Consider the following 16,681-nt stretch of genomic DNA (forward strand, 5'->3'; position numbering starts at 1 on the left):
ACAATCAATAATGACAAAAAGATTCACATGCTGATCGAACCAGGTCAGCAATATGACCTTACCTTACGTTTCTGGCCATGGTGGATCCTGCTCCTTAATAGACATGTGTTACAACTGGTCTTCAGTTCATTACTGTCATAAGAGGTGTTTAGGGGAGTCGGTGGTCACCTTTACCGAGAGTGTGATGCATGTCATTCTGTCCCAAATGTCTAGATTGATGGTCACGGTGTCAATCACTGGATTGTCTTCTTCACACTCCATTAGTTCATGTTCTTGTTCAGGAATGTTACTGACAGCCGCGTTAAAGAAGTAAAGCAACCTCCAGATTTTATATGTTTTCCCCTGAAAATACCATGGATAAAATAGTCTACACACAATGAGAATACAGATGTTGACAGAGTTAAAGAATAACATTTTCAAACGTTCATGTCATATGCAGAGTTTCAGCCTCCTTTGGTCTGTAGTGCACGGATAGAATATCGCTGGCTATCAGGTACCGGGTCAGGTATGTTAACTCTAATGGTTCCGTCCTTCACAGCATGTAAATGTGCCATCGTCCAACGCTGTGTGGAACACACAGTTTACATTTATTGAGTTCTTTTTTCAACAAACTCAACACATACACATGCACGATCAGTTTCAAATGGCTATACCATATCAGCGCATGGCACGAAATGACGTCATACTGCAGGTGTCTTTGAGTTGAAGAAGTGAGACTCGGTGGATGTACCAGACGTTACAATCTTTTGATTGTCCAGTCAAGACTCGACCAATGGCGTCAGTTAGCTGGAACGTTGGAAAATACAACAAACACAGGCATTTATTCTTTATTACATTGTGAATGTGCAGGTAATGTGAGCAACACTATTCGTCTAGCTATGTCAGTCTGTCTGTATGATGCATCCTGTCTGTTATACGCGTGGCGTTACATACGACTCTGCTTACATTACCCTCTGTGTTGGTGCATACCAACATTGCCTTCATGTCACTGCCATCAACTTGATAGCAGTGTCCATCTTTAAGTTTGCTGGCTTTGATGCAATCACTATTGACCAAAGTGATGCCACAAGCCCTGCTGAGAATCATGCAGGAGGAGTAATTCCCCATTATCGCCAGTACCAAGGTCTAATTTTAGTTGCTAGTCTCTATAGCCAATTCGTAAGTCATCAAACAAAATTCTGTGAATCATTTGTTATTCATTGAATTGGTATGACAAACACCACTCACCCTCACATTCCCCATTCAAATAAGTCATCAAACAAAATTCTGTGAATCGTTTGTTATATATTGAATTGGTATGACAAACACCACTCACACTCACATTCCCCACTCAAATAAGTCATCAAACAAAATTCTGTGAATCGTTTGTTATATATTGAATTGGTATGACAAACACCACTCGCCCTCACATTCCCCACTCAAATAGTCACACTCAAACGTGCCCCATAACATTTATTCTGTATGACTGTACGATTCTAAATATAGTGTGCGCATGTCTTGTTGGATATCGATCACACCAATATATGTGGAATAAAGGAGAAACTGATTATTTAATATATATTCCACATGTTCTTTCATAAAACAGTAAATGAACATAGGTAAGTAAAATATGTAAGGAATCAAAATGACTGAATTGAGGTAAGTGTGAGTGGTTTTACAATTGTCCTTCCAATTCACAATGCTGTCGATATGTAAAATACAAATTTATTCACTCGCAGTCACTAGAGCGTCAGTAATGTCAGCAGTGTCGGAAGCTCTTGTGTCCCGACGCGTGTCCTCAGAGGGTTCCACGCCCTTCCTCTTCAGAGATGACAGAAACCCACACACAGTTGCCGAGAAGAACATTGCACCTGAAACAACGATACGATCTACGCTAAAATAGTGCACACAACAGAAGCATTGAAAGGTTGGAAATATTGTACATCTGTGTGCATATACATGACGGTATGACACAAATTTCCCTCCCATGAAAGTCCGGTTAGTATTAGTTCTATGGAATTAATTTTAAGTTTAAAGGAATCCTTGCTTATCACTAGAGATGATTCATGAACCATACTGCACTTTCATCAACCAGAGTAAATAAGGCCAAATAACACAACAATTAAATTGAGCAAAGCCCTGTCGATCTTGCTCAAACAGCAGCCAGGCTGCCATCTTGGACAACATTTCTTAAGTATATAATGGACCAATCTACAAATTATATTTCTTCATGATTATTATCGTCACCTTGTAAGGAAATGTATTTAATCAAATGGGAAATTTTAAAGGCTGGTGTGATCGTTTTTCTATTCCAACCTTTAAGCTCCGTCAGCTATCAGGGTCCGAAATGAATTTAACTGATAGCAAAGCATGTCACATATATGCATATGAACTGAGTATTTGCTATTGACACGAACGGAAATTACTGTACGACACATATGTTTTAGACATTGATATTCATTTCCTATAACCTGAAAGAACCACACATCACCGAATCCGAAAACACCACTTGTCCATGTTGTCTTGCCAGATTCATCGAGTTGTTTGAATAAAAAATAACTCGGATACGTACTGTTATCAGTCATCAGAAGTATGCACCAGTTCTCAACACATTTACCATGATATTCTACATACAACTGATGTCTACCACACTTCGCCAAAACACCATTACTAGAATTATACTTGATAACCTCTTGCGCTATCATACAGACATTAGTGTAGTGTCATACAGACATTAGTGTAGTGTCATACAGACATTAGTGTAGTGTCATACAGACATTAGTGTAGTGTCATACAGACATTAGTGTAGTGTCATACAGACATTAGCGTAGTGTCATACAGACATTAGTGTAGTGTCATACGGACATTAGTGGACAGTTTCAACACGAGCGAACACGAAACATAGTAGGATCAAGCAAACTCTCACTGGACTATTTCATTACCACTGGTCAAAGGTACAATTTCATGTTGTTAGATGTCCACTTTCGAAAAGTGTGAATGTGTTTTAACCTGCTATGAGCCATATTCCATCCCCATAGACAGGGTGACTTCGTTCATTTTTTGTATCAGTTAGGGTATTGGGACCCGGAGCGAACACTCTAAGCGCTAGGTAAACACTTTCTCCTCTACCTTCCAGAATCCGTTCGACTGGCAAACGCAATATGTGACGCACGTTTTGTTTTTGTCAGACTGAAGTACAAAACGTAAATAACGTGAAAAACGTCAAGGGAAAACCGTTCCCATGCAAAAACTGCATTGCCATGTGTTAAGGCGGATGCTAGCCTTCAATGACAGATGTTAGATTTTAGGACAAAAAAATTATACTTTTCAAATGATGACAGCAAAACGATTAGTATCACCAGTGAGTTGCATTACATTTTCACATAATCAGGGGGTGATCCTCGGGGGAAACGTTTTGAAAGGGGATTGGTGTTTGTTTCCATAAACACTATTTTCAATATTCTATTTAATACGAAATTCGTTCTCTGAAATATTGCCGATGTGACGTTAAATCTTAACTACAGTGGAAGCTGTCCAAGCCGGCACTCTTTAGGGCTGAAGACATTATCTGGTTTAGACAATGAGCCGGACTTTAGAGCTGATGATAACTATACAAGTCACCGATGGGACTGAGATTTTGAGCCGGTGATGACAACTTGCCGGATTGGATAGATGCCGGTTTCGACGGTACATTCATATAGTTGACAATGGAAAGTGAAATTAATGGGATATCAGTTATTTGTGTAGCAAATATTTCGTGAGTGTCAATGTATCATGGCAACATGGATCGTTGTACATAATACAATCGGTAGACAGTCTGGACACAGACACCATGAAAGGTTCAGCATAAAAGAAAGTAGCAACCTACCCGAAAACATAAATGCACTGTTTTTATCTCCTGTTTGTTCCATCATTGTCCCTGAAATATAAAATCAGTCAGGATAGCACATGAGTCACAAACGTCGGACTTGTTTTCGTGTGAACAGATTATGATAAACGGAGACACTAAAAATAGTCTTCACACATCGTTACCATACGGGGAATCGAACCCAGGTTTGGGGATGACGAGCGAACGCTTTAACCACAAGACTTCCCCACGGCACCGAGTGAGTAAAGAGAAAGAATTATGAAGACATGTCATTAGGAAAGTCGTGTCAGGAATTCAATCCTGATACAGGGGACATAGTCGTTTCCTTAATGTGTTTTTTTTCTGGATCGATCTGAAAGAAGTTTGTTGATATTGATGGAAATACAAAACACTTTACCCATCCTCCACGGTGTTTCTTACCTGCAATTGGAGGACCGATCAAGTAGCCAGCGCCACACAAGAACCTTCCGATACCCACGCCTGTCGCAAAGTCTCCAAGACCAAGAATATCCAGTGTTAAAGTAGTCATAAGAACCCACGTACCTCCCGTATATACACCAAGGATGATTCCATATGCTAATCTTGGATAAGTTGATGATTTGAACAGTGGTAAAAAGAATGTGAAAATCGCCATGATCCCATTGATGGAGGGAAATATTGTGGCACCACCGATCTTCTCGTCACTTGCGGCAAATCCAACGAGAAGTCGCGAGAAGATACTTCCAACACCGGACGCAGATACAACAAATGAAGCTTCTTCTAATGTAGATCCTTGTGTTATGAAAAATTCAGGTAGGAACTGATATTGTGCAGAGACACCAAGCGAAAAACACAAAATACCGGCTACAAAAAATAGGAATGATCCGTTTTGAATTACATTGTAAATCATCGTCGAAGTTCCACACATTGAAAGCAAAATCTTGTTCCTGAGAGTTTCACCACCCAAGATATGTTGTTTTCTTGCCCGCTCAGCAACACCTGGCCGCATTAGCATGCCGGCTACACAGGCGTGAAACGTTATCCCTCCCATTATAAGATAGGCTCCATGAAATCCGTATGTCTCTAGAAGGAACTGGACAAGCGGTGGGTGAACAAATATTCCAATTCCAGCTCCTGTGAAGCAGATACTTGATGCGATGGCTGCATGTTCACGAAAGTAGTATCCTAGAACAACTATTGCTCCAGTTCCTGCTAGTGACATGCCCAATCCTGAAAAACAGAGGTTGTTTCATTTTCATCTCTGCATTTGAAGTCGATTTTATCATGAACGCCATTCAACTAAAACAATAAAAAACCCAGTAGGGCACTCCAAAACATATTTCTTGCCTTTCTTTTCTCATAATCAATAATTGTTATAAAACGCTATACAGTGGAACTACGTATATACATACCTACATTCAGCTATTGGTCAAATAGACACTGGACGTTGATTACAGAGTTAATAAGACTTTAGCTAATGACACTATATACAGCTACCTTCTGGAACCGTGACCTGTGAAGGCCCGAGATAGAATAGGCCTTCAGCATCCCATGCTTGCCGTAAAAGCGACTATGCTTGTCATAAGAAGCGACTAACGGGATCGTGAGGTCAGGCTCGCCGACTTTGTTGACACATGTCATCGGTTCCCAATTGTGCAGATCGATGCTCATGTTTTTTAATCACTGGAATGTCTGGTCCAGACGCGGTTGATATGACACAACACAATGAGTCAAGTTACTTACCTGTTACTAAAGAAAATGTCAGAAACAAGAATCGTATGTCTGTCACCAGAAAACTTGTCGCAAATCCAGTCATCATCAACACACCAGACATTACTACACACGTTCTACAGTCAAACATGTTGATAATCACGCTGGCAACTGGACCTGTAAAGCATAATGCGAGTTTTAAATACAACTGTGAAAATGCATGTAAACGTTTAGTATGCCAACTGAGATATTTCTATGAATATGTTGCTGTTTTCATAAAGGGGCGATTCTGACATGATCAAATAATCAGTATCGTACATTCGGACAACTACTTTACTCTCAACTGATCAGTACGGTTAAATCGATGGGAACTGGTTAGGTCACTGGTTTGGTTTCCATGCTATCCTTTAGCAATTGGATGGCTTCATGCTCATGATGTTAGTGACTGGAGTTGTTGCCCAAACTCTCAAGATATGCTTATCAAAGAAAACGTTAATGTTAATGGTTTGGCGAACTAGTGCTTGAAATAAGCGCCTTTCTGTGGGCCTGGAAATCGAGCCCCAACTTTATTGTCAGCTGTGGATGTAAGTCCTGATTTATTTGCCTCGAGAAGCTGCTGTTTGTTTAGGAAGACCTGAAGAGTTATATCCGGAACTGAAGCCTTTGACATAAACACTGTCGTAATTGAGCTGTATAAATTATTTGTGCAGCTTCACAGCCTTCAATGGGAGTAGAATGCAATGAAGTTGTCATTCCAACTGCTTTGTCTATGTTATTGACTTACCTACCTACCTGCCAACTTACCAATTTATCTGTTTCGCACTTGCATCCATCCCCATTCTACCCGTGAAGGTCTACCCGGGGTAGAATAGGCCTTCAGCATCCCATGCTTGCCATAAAAAGCGACTATGCTTGTCGTAAAAGGCGACTAACGGGATCGGGTGGTCAGACTTGCTGACTTGGTTGAGACATGTCATCGGTTCCCAATTGCGCAGATCGATGCTCATGTTGTTGATCACTGGAATGTCTGGTCCAGACTCGATTATTTACAGACCGCCGGCATATAGCTGGAATATTGCTGAGTGCGGCGAAAAACCAAACTCACTCACTCACTTGGGCTATATGTTATGAAAACACTAACCCCAGTCAGCAAAATCTCTATGTGAGAGATGTTTTTTAACAGAATCTGGCTAAGTGAGTGATTGGACACCCTATTTCTGGTGGTCAGACTCGATGACTTGGTTGACACATGTTATATACTAATTTTGTAGATCGATGATCATGTTGTTGATTACAGGATTGTCTGGTCCAGATTCGATTATTTACAGACCGCCGTCATAGAACTGGAATATTGCGGAATATAGCTGGAATAAAACTAGACCCACTAACTCACTCCATTCCCATTTTCTATCCAGAGTTGATTATTTATCACCTCCTCGTAATTGCTATGAAATATTGAAAGCTGAACGACAGACTACAGACAGAATTAGAAAATTCCCAAGCAGGAAGATAGGCCATGAAAGAGTGTGGAGATGCTGTTTCCCATTTTATTGGATTTTAAAGCCAGTTGTGTGGGAACCTTCATTGTGGACATTGATTATACATGATTGGGACTTCAACATCAATATGTATGAGTGTGGTTGATAGTAATTTATTAATTTTTTATATTTACGCTCTTTCATCATGATGATTATTGTGTACATAAGGGGGGACTCAACCGAAAAAAGTACTAGAATTTGTACTTTACTAAGAAAGTGAAATCCCAAATATGACATATGTTGCATTTGACCACTTTCTAAATGGCATCGTGTAATCATAGCTTTCGGCCGTGGGAGCCATGCCAATTTACACTCATCAGAGAGGTACACAAAGTACGCAGTCTAGACTACCAGTTGTCCGACTTTCATTTTTGTGGAAGTCGCGGTGGCTGAGCGGGCTAGGCGGCTGATTTTGTGTGCTGGCGATTAGGTGCCTGACTCTGAGGGTGCGGGTTCGAGTCCCGGATGGGACTCAACCGAAAAAAGTACTAGAATTTGTACTTTACTAAGAAAGTGAAATCCCAAATATGACATATGTTGCATTTGACCACTTTCTAAATGGCATCGTGTAATCATAGCTTTCGGCCGTGGGAGCCGTGCCAATTTACACTCATCAGAGAGGTACGCAAAGTACGCAGTCTAGACTACCAGTTGTCCGACTTTCATTTTTGTGGAAGTCGCGGTGGCTGAGCGGTGGTTTTCGTTTTCTGTGTATTGCAGATCTCCGTTTAAAGCGAACTGAACACCCGAACCCATGTCCAATCATGATTCTGTAATAACATGATGAAGTACGCGGTACTAAAGACCGTACCTGCTAGGGCGAACATGCAGCCGAAAGTCGATCCTACCCAGGTTGTGAGAACTAAGTCCTCTTCAAACTCCTTCAACATGGCGACGAGGAACACACCAGTGGCGTAGGTGATACTTGAGCCAATCAGCATAGTGGCGGAGGAAGCACCCAGCACCACCCAGGAATACGTGCCCTCTTCCTTCATCTTTAACATCAACAACAACGATCATTGAGATTACCAACAAACCTCCAGCGTTCATCGAAACTGAGTGGTTTGCTGGGTGTATTGTTAGTATAGAAATTCAGATCAGCTCATGTTCGTCATGTCATGGTACATTCGCATGTATGTTCTTTACACGTCTGAAAGAAAGATAATACGACGACGGGTGACATTGTTGACGTTTATACCTCAACCCCACCCTCCACAATCTCTCTCTCCCCCATCCTCCTCATTTCCTGTGTTTATGACGTGCATGACGTGTCGTGTTGGGATAAGTCTCAACTAACTTATGTTTGTCGGAAATGAACGGAGTTTTCAACCTCGGCGACGAATCTACGTTAATAACGGCAAAAAGATACATTTATTTTATTATGTGCTGTTTTGATAGGCCACCGTGCATGGCATAAAGGAAATACCTGCCTGCCTGCCTGCCTGCCTGCCTGCCTGGCTTACCGTCCACCTACCTACTTACGTCTGTATCTATTTCACATCTTCACTCATCCCCAGTCTCTATCCAGCGTCGATTATCTATCACGTCCACATAATTACAGTGTTGGTTAATGTGGCATAAGGTAGCAAACATAATTCATACACGCATCAGATGACGCCCTATTCAGTACCATCTGCCAGTGTTCTTGTCACAGAGTACAATAGCCCATTGAATAGAAATTGAAACACACATCAATTAATTATGAATATTCCAGCTGTATGGTGGAAGTTTATGAGCATCTTCCATATAAAGACAGGGAACACCGACACTCACTCAAACTAATAATACGTTCCCATGATACAAGTTGTTGAGCATCTTCCATATAAAGACAGGGAACACCGACACTCACTCAAATAAATAATACGTTCCCATGATACAAGTTGTTGAGCATCTTCCATATAAAGACAGGGAACACCGACACTCACTCAAACTAATAATACGTTCCCATGCTACAAGTTGATGAGTATCTTCCATATAAAGACAGGGAACACCGACACTCACTCAAACTAATAATACGTTCCCATGATACAAGTTGTTGAGCATCTTCCATATAAAGACAGGGAACACCGACACTCACTCAAACTAATAATACGTTCCCATGCTACAAGTTGATGAGTATCTTCCATATAAAGACAGGGAACACCGACACTCACTCAAACTAATAAAACGTTCCCATGCTACAAGTTGATGAGTATCTTCCATATAAAGACAGGGAACACCGACACTCACTCAAACTAATAATACGTTCCCATGCTACAAGTTGTTGAGCATCTTCCATATAAAGACAGGGAACACCGACACTCACTCAAACTAATAATACGTTCCCATGCTACAAGTTGATGAGTATCTTCCATATAAAGACAGGGAACACCGACACTCACTCAAACTAATAATACGTTCCCATGCTACAAGTTGATGAGTATCTTCCATATAAAGACAGGGAACACCGACACTCACTCAAACTAATAATACTAACCCATGCTACAATATATGTAGATTGTTTTACCTTGTATTGGCGTCTACAGGTAAACTGTTTTAGATCTCATAGCTAGTTTTAAATTCGACCATGTGATAATCAAGTTATTTTACTGTCCTTCATTGACAGCTTTTTACAATTTACTATTAATCACTATGTACAAAATTAAATGTTCTCGTCACGACAGGGCTGAAATTGTGCTGCTGTGAAGATAGATTTTACTTCACTCTACCACAGTGCATAACTATAGACATGGCTACAGCTAGATGTAAATACAAGCGGCCTGGCAACATCCAAAGGTCACAGCTGTCAATGAATTGAATGAGCTTTGACGCCTGCCACGGATGACCTATACTAAAAACCTAAAACGAATTCTAGAACCATTATACAAACGAATCAGTGGAAATCAAGTCCCTAACATTCTACAAAAACATATACACCATGAACATATGAACATGATCATGGCTGATGCCTGATTAAAGAAATTCTGAAATCCATAAGCTCACCTTTCCCCTCTATCTGCATGAACGAGACCATATATCACGGCACGGTTGGTATGTGAAAAAAAGGCTGTCTGAATACTGATGGGTATGTTCAGGGCCCCTTCCATACTACTCGTGTCATTCCGGCAAGTCGGGTGTCTTTTTGTAGGTCACGGAAAGAGACGAGTAGTTACGAATGGTTCAAGACCCGCTGGTTTTAGACAATGGACGTCAGTATGCTGATAAACGCTTGGTTGACCACAAGATGCGACTCGGTACTAAATACATGAGGTTGGGGAATTGTGCATAACGTTATTTCCAGTTGGGATGGTATTTACCGAAGTCATTGAAGAAAATACATCATTGCGGTGCAGTGTGGTCCTGTGCATGGAACTCAGGTCTCACATAAGTTGAACTTAAGGAACGCTGGACAGAGTTGCCAGAAGAGAGACCGTGTTTGACATCGTGACTTCTTACAGGTTCTAGAATTTGAGTTATGTCCCATAAGGAAACACATGTGGTCTTAACTTAGGCAAGTGAGTAGCAGCTTGGGTTATCCAGGGCAATAATGATCAGATTATATTTACGCGCTTTGAGGATGATAAGGCACGGTCTAAATATTCTACATTATCATAGTCAGACATTAAATATGTACATTTCCGAAAAATACAACAAAACTGTGTTCCAAACAAAGCCAGAAATCACTTCACTTTATACCCTTTACCTAATGCCTAGATACCTGACAAGAGAAATTGAACGTCGGCATGTACACTTCCAATAAACGTCAAAGCTTGCGATGCAGAGATATACTAAATGGAGACAACGAAACACAACAGTGTGCACGAATGTATAATTTATTACTAACAGCTGTACGGTGAATGTACTATGGGTTGAGTACTTTTGCTATGTTGTGTGTAATCTATAAACTGTCAGTTTGTAACATCAGGCGTATGATCAACAGATGGCGCATTCAGATCTGAAAATCATGTACCTAACCAAATAAATATGTAAATAACCAAAGCCTCTAAACTGTTTCTGTACTGAGCGTAATAATTTTAAAACGTGACGCAGTAAGCTCCCTTAGTTCATATTTAGTCATATACCAGTTATAATACTTCTCCGTGTATATGTGCAGAGAGAGAGAGAGAGAGAGGAGGGGGAGGTGAGAGTGGGAGAGAGTAAGAGAGAGGAGGGGGAGGTGAGAGTGGGAGAGAGTAAGAGAGAGGAGGGGGGTGAGAGTGAGAGTGAGAGAGAGAGTGAGGGGAGGTGAGAGAGAGGAGGGGAGGTGTGAGAGAGAGAGCAGGGAAGGTAGGAGAGAGAGTGAGAGAGAGGAGGGGAGGTGAGAGTGAGAGAGAGTGAGAGAGAGGAGGGGAGGTGAGAGTGAGAGTGAGAGTGAGGGGAGGTGAGAGTGAGGAGGGGAGGTGAGAGAGAGGACGGGAGGTGAGAGAGAGAGAGGAGGGGAGGTGAGAGGGAGAGAGGAGAGAGAGAGGAGAGAGAGAGAGGAGGGGTGAGAGAAAGAGGGGAGGGGGAGGTGAGAGAGAGGAGGGGAGGTGAGAGGGAGAGAGCAGAGAGAGAGGAGAGAGAGAGGAGGAGGGGTGAGAGAGAGAGGGGAGGTGAGAGAGAGGAGAGAGAGAGAGGAGGGGGAGGTGAGAGAGAGGAGAGAGAGATGGGTAGTGATGAATAGTAATTGTAATAATCCGCTTATATGACGCTCATGTCCAGACACGTCCGCTTCAAGGGCTCCATTACAAACTCAGGAAAAAACAACAACTTGACACTCATTATTTTTCAAATAGTGTTTTGAGACTTTCCTTGAAAGAGTTCTTGTTGTGACTATAGTTAAATGCATTGTCAAGGGCATTACGTCACACATTCATTCTACTGGTCGGGCCTACGTATCAAAGGGGGAGAGCACTGCATGCTAAAATCACGTTTCCACATGCCACAAGTCACGTGACCTATTGATACACGTGCAGTCGATCTCATGGTAGCAGAGTAGAGCGTCATCTCAGAAAAACACGGTTTTATCGTTAATCATTCATTAATTTTCAATGCCACGACTGTTAAACATTCAGCGTGAATGTGCCATTGGCATGCTGAATACGGGAATGTCCGTCACTGGTGTTGCGAGGGTTATGGGATGCAGTCGACAGACCATCCATAATCTCCAGACAGGTGTCTGTCAAACTGTCACGACAAGTGACCGACAACGTCCTGGTCGACCACGTGTGGCGTCACACGCAGAAGACCGACAGATTGTCAGACGTCGGTTTGTCACTGCCACACCCACTGGGAATGTATCGTATGGAGGTCGAGTGACTGTCCAAAACATTCGGAATCGCCTGTGCTCTTCTCGTCTTCATGCACGGAGACCATATCGTGGACCAATTCTACCCCGTTTCCATCGACGTCAACGTCTTCTCTGGGCACGACGGCATTTGAGATGGACCCAGCGAGATTGGAATAGGGTTGTGTTTAGTGATGAATCAAGGTTCACATTAACCTTTGCTGATGGAATTGTTAGAGTTTGGAGAAGACGAAGAGAACGCAACGCTCGATCCCGACTGATTGTCATCCAGGGAAACCTTAATGCGGCAGCATACAAGGATCAGGTGCTCCTTCCAGAGCTTTTGCCATTCATGGCAGCTGATGGCCCAGGTCTGACTTTCCAACAGGATAACGCCAAACCTCATACGGTCAATTTAAGAAAGAATTTCCTCAGGAACGCTGGCATCAATATCATGGAGTGGCCCTCAAGATCTCCCGACCTCATCCCCATAGAGCATGTGTGGGATGTGTTAGGCAGGCGGCTCCGTCAAGTAAGGAACCCTCCACAGAACTTGCAGGAGCTTGGTGCCATGCTGGTGAGGCAGTGACAGATTTTGTATATTTCAACATGTTGTATATTGATTAGAATTCATGTAAATAAATTCAAAATTCATTGCATAGATTTAGTCATATTATTTATCCTATTACACAGCCTGCCTTAACTATCACTCACAGGCAGTTCACTGAGCGTGCTTACCGCATGCTCACCACACAACACAATAACATAAGCCCTTACCCATTCAGGTCCTTTTGTCTTCTTTGCCGGTTTGGGCAGTCAGCTAAGCTTTACACTTTCACACATTACAAGGTTTGTGGTCACTCCATATTCAATCGTCATTGTGTTCATATGACATGTTAATTTGCTGGGACATATCTTTGGATAAAATCTTTGGATTGCATTCGGAGACAAGCATTTGATACAGAGGCAACAGAGCCCCCAGATGTGAAATATACCTAGGCCCACACGCCTGGGTTATTGTTTTCACCAATACGCATCTCTAATAAAACGTCGGCCATTGAAGAACAACAAAAGCAGTTTCTGTTGTCTGTGCGTTACTGACGCAGCCCTGCTACATTGGAACAAATGTGGCAGCGCATTCCTCAAGCCGTGTTCAGACGCATCATCCAATCCATGAGGAGACGTTGTATCGCAGTTGTGAACGCCCATGGAGGACAAACCCGATATTGACATGATTTCATTAAGTTGTGACTCACAGTTTTTGGTCATGGAAATTGTAGTGGCATTTCTGTAGAACCGATTCCATGACAAACATGATCTGTATGCTGTAGCATCTATAATGACAAGAGAACTGAATGCAATCGTTATTTCAAATCCATTTTCCAAAATATTCAAATCATTGACTTTGAAACGAGTGTAAGTGTAAAGTTTTTCATTTTTGTTGAGTTTATTTTCCAGTACTTGCAGGTGGCAGACACTTTAACCACTAGGCTACCCCACCTTCCCCACCAAACCACTGACTGTGTCAGTATTACCCTCCATAATGCAACTGTTCAGTACATTACTCAGTATTGAGACTCTAGTAGCGTACATAGCGTACATAGCGAAACTGATGATCACCAATGTCACGCACTAACGGATGGAAGAGAAAGTAACGGTTCACTCTAAAACTCACGTGACTCACGTGAATTCCTCGTAGATGATATTCCCCGAGACGTGATTCACTGGATGAAACCAAACCACTTCTAAATGACTTCTAAACTGTACACACTGTCAGCTGTACAACCTGCTTAAACAAATCTACCTCACCTGAATTACCTTGACCCTACAAAGTCACGATCTCTGTGACGGTGAATTTGTGTCTGTTAATATTTTACATTTGTATTATGGTGCATCTATTGACCTCATAAGGTATGCCATTGCTCCATATTCTTTTGGAATGATCACAACGTGCAAATATACTCTGCTACGTAGGTGAAAATTCGAAAGGAAGTATAAGGTTTAAGAGACTTTCCAATCGCAAAACATAAGGCACGGTCTGTACGTGCACAACGCAGTGGCCTTATACACGTGCATGGGGTATTGTTCCTGACTCTTCACTTGGAAGTTCCGTATTTTCAAGAAGGTTGACATACCACTAAATACTATCAATTCTGACAATCATCATGCATTACACAATTGTTAATGTTTGTTTCTAGCCGATTTGTTTTTTGTTTGAAAAAGACAATCGTGCACATGCAAAATTTACGTCATACACCAATTATCTTTAAAGAAGAATTATTTTAGAAACGGTTATGATCATAAGGAAGTACAATTGGTGATGCACTCTCACACATTTTCTAGTTTTATGTCAACGTACTGTTTGACTCTGATGCATTTCCCAATTTTCTCAGTAGTACATTAAAAACTGAAGATTATGTGTTAAAACTGCAAGATTAGCGTCAGAGAATAGCCGGGCCGACACAACAGATCTCGTTATAAGTACAAAACCTTAAAAAAAGTATTGGAATACATGATTAGACACATGAACGGATCGCAGAGACTCAGCGATGACACCCGGTGTTTTCGATACAGAGAAACATGGGTTATCACACAGGTAGTATTCATCACTCAAAATGGGTCGGGTAGCACAATTTCTGGTGTGATCCATAATCATATAGCTGGAATCAGGGATAATCTACAACGGGGACAGGTCACTCGCTTGCTTTCTTTACCATTGTACTAATTAACATGTGCTCCAACACAGTGACTTGGCTCGTTCCCAGCGCAACTTCAGCTGTGTTTAACAGAACTTCAGACAGTTTATTGTATCAGTCGGAATTTCACAAAGAATGAATGAATGAATGAATGAATTATAGCAAGAATGAAAAGAAAGAATTATATGTGAATGAATGAAAGAATAAAAAAGAAAGAAGTACATATGTGAATGAATGAATGAAAGAATAAGAATAAAAGAAAGAAGTACATATGTGAATGAATGAAAAAAATAAATGTTACACCGCGGCCTCCCATCCCAAAAATGTTAAAGAATGCAGAAGTATCGCGAGAACACACGTGTTAACATCAACTGTCCTCTCTAAAGAAACACTACTTTGAGACATTTCTGTTTACATTAATAATCCATTCAGATATCTTATTGCAAGTGTTGTATGGCATGGACAACATTAACTGACACTGTCACACACCCAACAGAACCAGAAAGTGTAAAACTGTCACAGAGCGTTGTAAACACCTTTTCAGTTTTGTCAGATAATATCAACAAGAAAGAAAGAAGTTATGGAACTATAACCCTCAGGCATCACAAGCATCAATGGCGGATCAGATAAGATCATCGGCATGTCTCATTTTTCACACACTTCAAATACACCCCAACATCCTTTTTAGATTATGAAACTATCAATATTACTTGCAAACACATTTCACCTGCTATTATATTCCCCTCATAAGAATTATAGGTGTATGTGAAATATGTTTTTGAAGAAATAACTAGAAACACTCAAACAACGGCGTGTAGAATTTCGGTGGAGGATCAGAACAGATCGGCGATACGTCATAATTTTCACACTCCTCAAATACACCCGAACAATTTTTTTAAATCGTAAAAATATACCTAATACTTGCAAACACCTTTCAAGTAAAGGCATGTTTCCCATCTAAACCTTAAACGAATGTGTGAAAGATGTTTTTTATCGGCTCAATTTGGTCTACCTTCGCGTGAATGAAAGCCAGTGAGATATAACATACCGACTTGAAATTTCCTACAAATCTACTGTCCTAATACTGACACTAATGCAATTTTTTTCACTTAAAATGAAGTGACAAAATAGTCAACTTATCTTCTACATATAGGATTTCAGTTGTCACAACATTCAGCGAATTTAATTAGTTGTTGAAAATAAACCGGGTTCAAACTTAAATGCTAAGCTGTCGCCATATTGGATACACTGGTTACATAACGATCCCGGCAAATGTTAAGAGACTTTTCGAGGAGTTTCCACTCCCTCTCTTTACAATCTCCCTGCTTGAACATTAGTATTGCAAGCCAAAACTCGCTCGTTCACTCAAATTTTGCAATGTTGATGATGCGCAGAGACCATAGCTGATGAGAAGTTGGAAACTTTTGAATCCAGCGAATGCAAATATTCCAATTGGTTTATAAGCTTATATGCAATACAGTGTAACTGTTTAAAACGCCAAATCTTCCTTAGTTTAGTGACCTAGTAGACAGAGACTGGCCATGGAGATTCAAAGGTCGGTGAATGTTAACTTACTGCTAGGTAACTAAGCCAGCGCAGTGAACGCGTTTGTGACAAGCAGGCGGGGCAAGTAATCTGGACGAATACACTTGACTGCTACAGGTTG

General features: G+C 41.2%; 1 protein-coding gene across 1 annotated transcript; it reads right to left on the bottom strand.

The window, feature by feature from the left end:
* Positions 1 to 814: 814 nt before the first annotated feature.
* Positions 815 to 8,069, bottom strand: LOC137282505 (monocarboxylate transporter 12-like). The gene is made up of 5 exons (XM_067814260.1): positions 7,886 to 8,069; positions 5,570 to 5,713; positions 4,268 to 5,056; positions 3,848 to 3,898; positions 815 to 1,850 (listed from the first exon to the last, which is right to left on the bottom strand). Exons 1-5 carry the CDS (start codon positions 8,067 to 8,069, stop codon positions 1,705 to 1,707), a joined length of 1,314 nt encoding a protein of 437 aa, XP_067670361.1. The 3' UTR covers positions 815 to 1,704.
* Positions 8,070 to 16,681: the final 8,612 nt, after the last annotated feature.

Source organism: Haliotis asinina, chromosome 4 (genome assembly GCF_037392515.1).
Source record: "Haliotis asinina isolate JCU_RB_2024 chromosome 4, JCU_Hal_asi_v2, whole genome shotgun sequence".
NCBI classification, from domain to species: domain Eukaryota; kingdom Metazoa; phylum Mollusca; class Gastropoda; order Lepetellida; family Haliotidae; genus Haliotis; species Haliotis asinina.

Coding starts and splice junctions, on each gene's coding strand:
- LOC137282505 (XM_067814260.1), bottom strand. CDS start 8,069: ATGAAGGAAGAGGGCACGTATTCCTGGGTGGTGCTGGGTGCTTCCTCC. Junction 5,057..5,569: donor GACATTTTCTTTAGTAACAG/GTAAGTAACTTG, acceptor TCTGTTTTTCAG/GATTGGGCATGTCACTAGCA. Junction 1,851..3,847: donor CAGTGCATTTATGTTTTCGG/GTAGGTTGCTAC, acceptor TCGTTGTTTCAG/GTGCAATGTTCTTCTCGGCA.